Genomic DNA, 1403 nt, shown 5'->3' with positions numbered 1-1403 from the left:
CAGAGGGTAGGCCAGTGCATTTCCCTGACCTCCAGGTACAGGCTTGTGTACAACCCTTGTGTTGGCCATTGGCTGAGTTACTTCATATGCAAGGTACCTTTTTCAAATACCGTTTTATTTTTTTAATCGCTAAAACATTTGTATGAGAGTTAGCCTCTCACCTTGCTTTCTTGTTTGTGTCCCTTGTAAAGAGATACACAGGGCATGTGCAAACTCAACATTACGTGTCTCTGTTATGTAAAATACAAACTGTGTCTGCCTGTATTGATGTGCACATGTATCATTTTTGGCATCTTCTTGTATAGGGTTCCGTGAACCCAGGTTCCACTTTTTTCATCTCAGTCACAGAGTGCTCCCTAAACAGCACTGACTGCTGCTGCTTCTCTTCCTGTGGAGTGGCACCTTTGGGTTCCTGTGCACATCCTTAGGAAGCAGGCTGTTGGGCTCAGCTGAAGGCTGATTGCTAAATGTTTGTGTTGAGCAATCTGTTTGGTTGTACTTTCAAAATAAATAAATCTAGTACTTTCCAAGAGTAAAGGGAACACATCCACAGGAATGAAAACCAGATTTTTTTCAGAATGTTTTTTTTTTCTGCAGATGTGAATACAAATGCCTCAGCACTTGTATTCTCAGTTTGTCATATAGGGCAAAATCTATTTAATACTGTGCTTTGACTTCTGTGTGAATTACTTTGTTTCAGTTGAGTGAGGTTATTTTTCCCCTTTCATCTCCAGGTTATCTCTGGACTGAAGCTTACACGGTTATTTGCTTCAAACCAGATTCTACCGAGTGAATGTCTCAGTTGCCTTGTGGAGCTCCTTGAGGACACTAATATAAACCCATCTCTGACCTTGTCTGTGGTTACTTTGCTATCACAACTAGGTAAGGTTTGCATCTGAACTTTTTATCTTTTGTCTGGGCAAGGGAAGATAAGACAGGGGCTGATTCTGTGGTGGGGGTGATGGATTTCTTGGAAGAAGCTTTAGGTGTGAAAGATGAAGTGTTTTTCGTTTTGGTGGAGTGCTTGGCTGAGACATCTGTTAAGATGTTAAATCTCCATGAGAAGCAGATTTCAAGTCATCACTGTGAAATTACAGTGATTGTGCTTGTCAGAATTTGTTTCCTCACTGGGTAGGATGAGGAATTATTCTCTTGTCCTTTATTTTTGGAGCTTGAAGAGACTAACTTTTTAAAGAAGTGGGAGACCTACCTGGATGCAAGGACAGGGAGAAGCCACGTTACATCAACAACTGTCATCACCTCAGTTTACCTCTCCCACCAGAGTGTTGGCAGGGTGGCAGTTTGGGCTCTCCTATAGCTCTTGCCTGTGTGCCTCAAGTTTCCCAATTGCAAAATAGATTCTACTGCCCCTTACTTGTCTCTTGAGATGACTTTTTTGTTTG

At 41.8% G+C, this 1403-nt stretch overlaps 1 protein-coding gene across 1 annotated transcript in view; it reads left to right on the top strand.

Moving 5' to 3' along the window:
- The window catches only part of CIP2A (cell proliferation regulating inhibitor of protein phosphatase 2A), a 22947-nt gene that overhangs the window by 1054 nt on the left and 20490 nt on the right, over positions 1 to 1403 (top strand). The window contains 2 exon segments of the mRNA XM_029961424.1: positions 710 to 919; positions 1283 to 1294. Coding sequence (XP_029817284.1) covers positions 710 to 919; positions 1283 to 1294 — 222 coding nt within the window.

Source organism: Manacus vitellinus, unplaced genomic scaffold (assembly GCF_001715985.3).
Source record: "Manacus vitellinus isolate BGI_N305 unplaced genomic scaffold, ASM171598v3 scaffold_34_pilon, whole genome shotgun sequence".
NCBI classification, from domain to species: Eukaryota; Metazoa; Chordata; class Aves; order Passeriformes; family Pipridae; genus Manacus; species Manacus vitellinus.
Note: the sequence above shows the minus strand (reverse complement) of the source record. Positions and strands in the feature narration are given on the sequence as shown.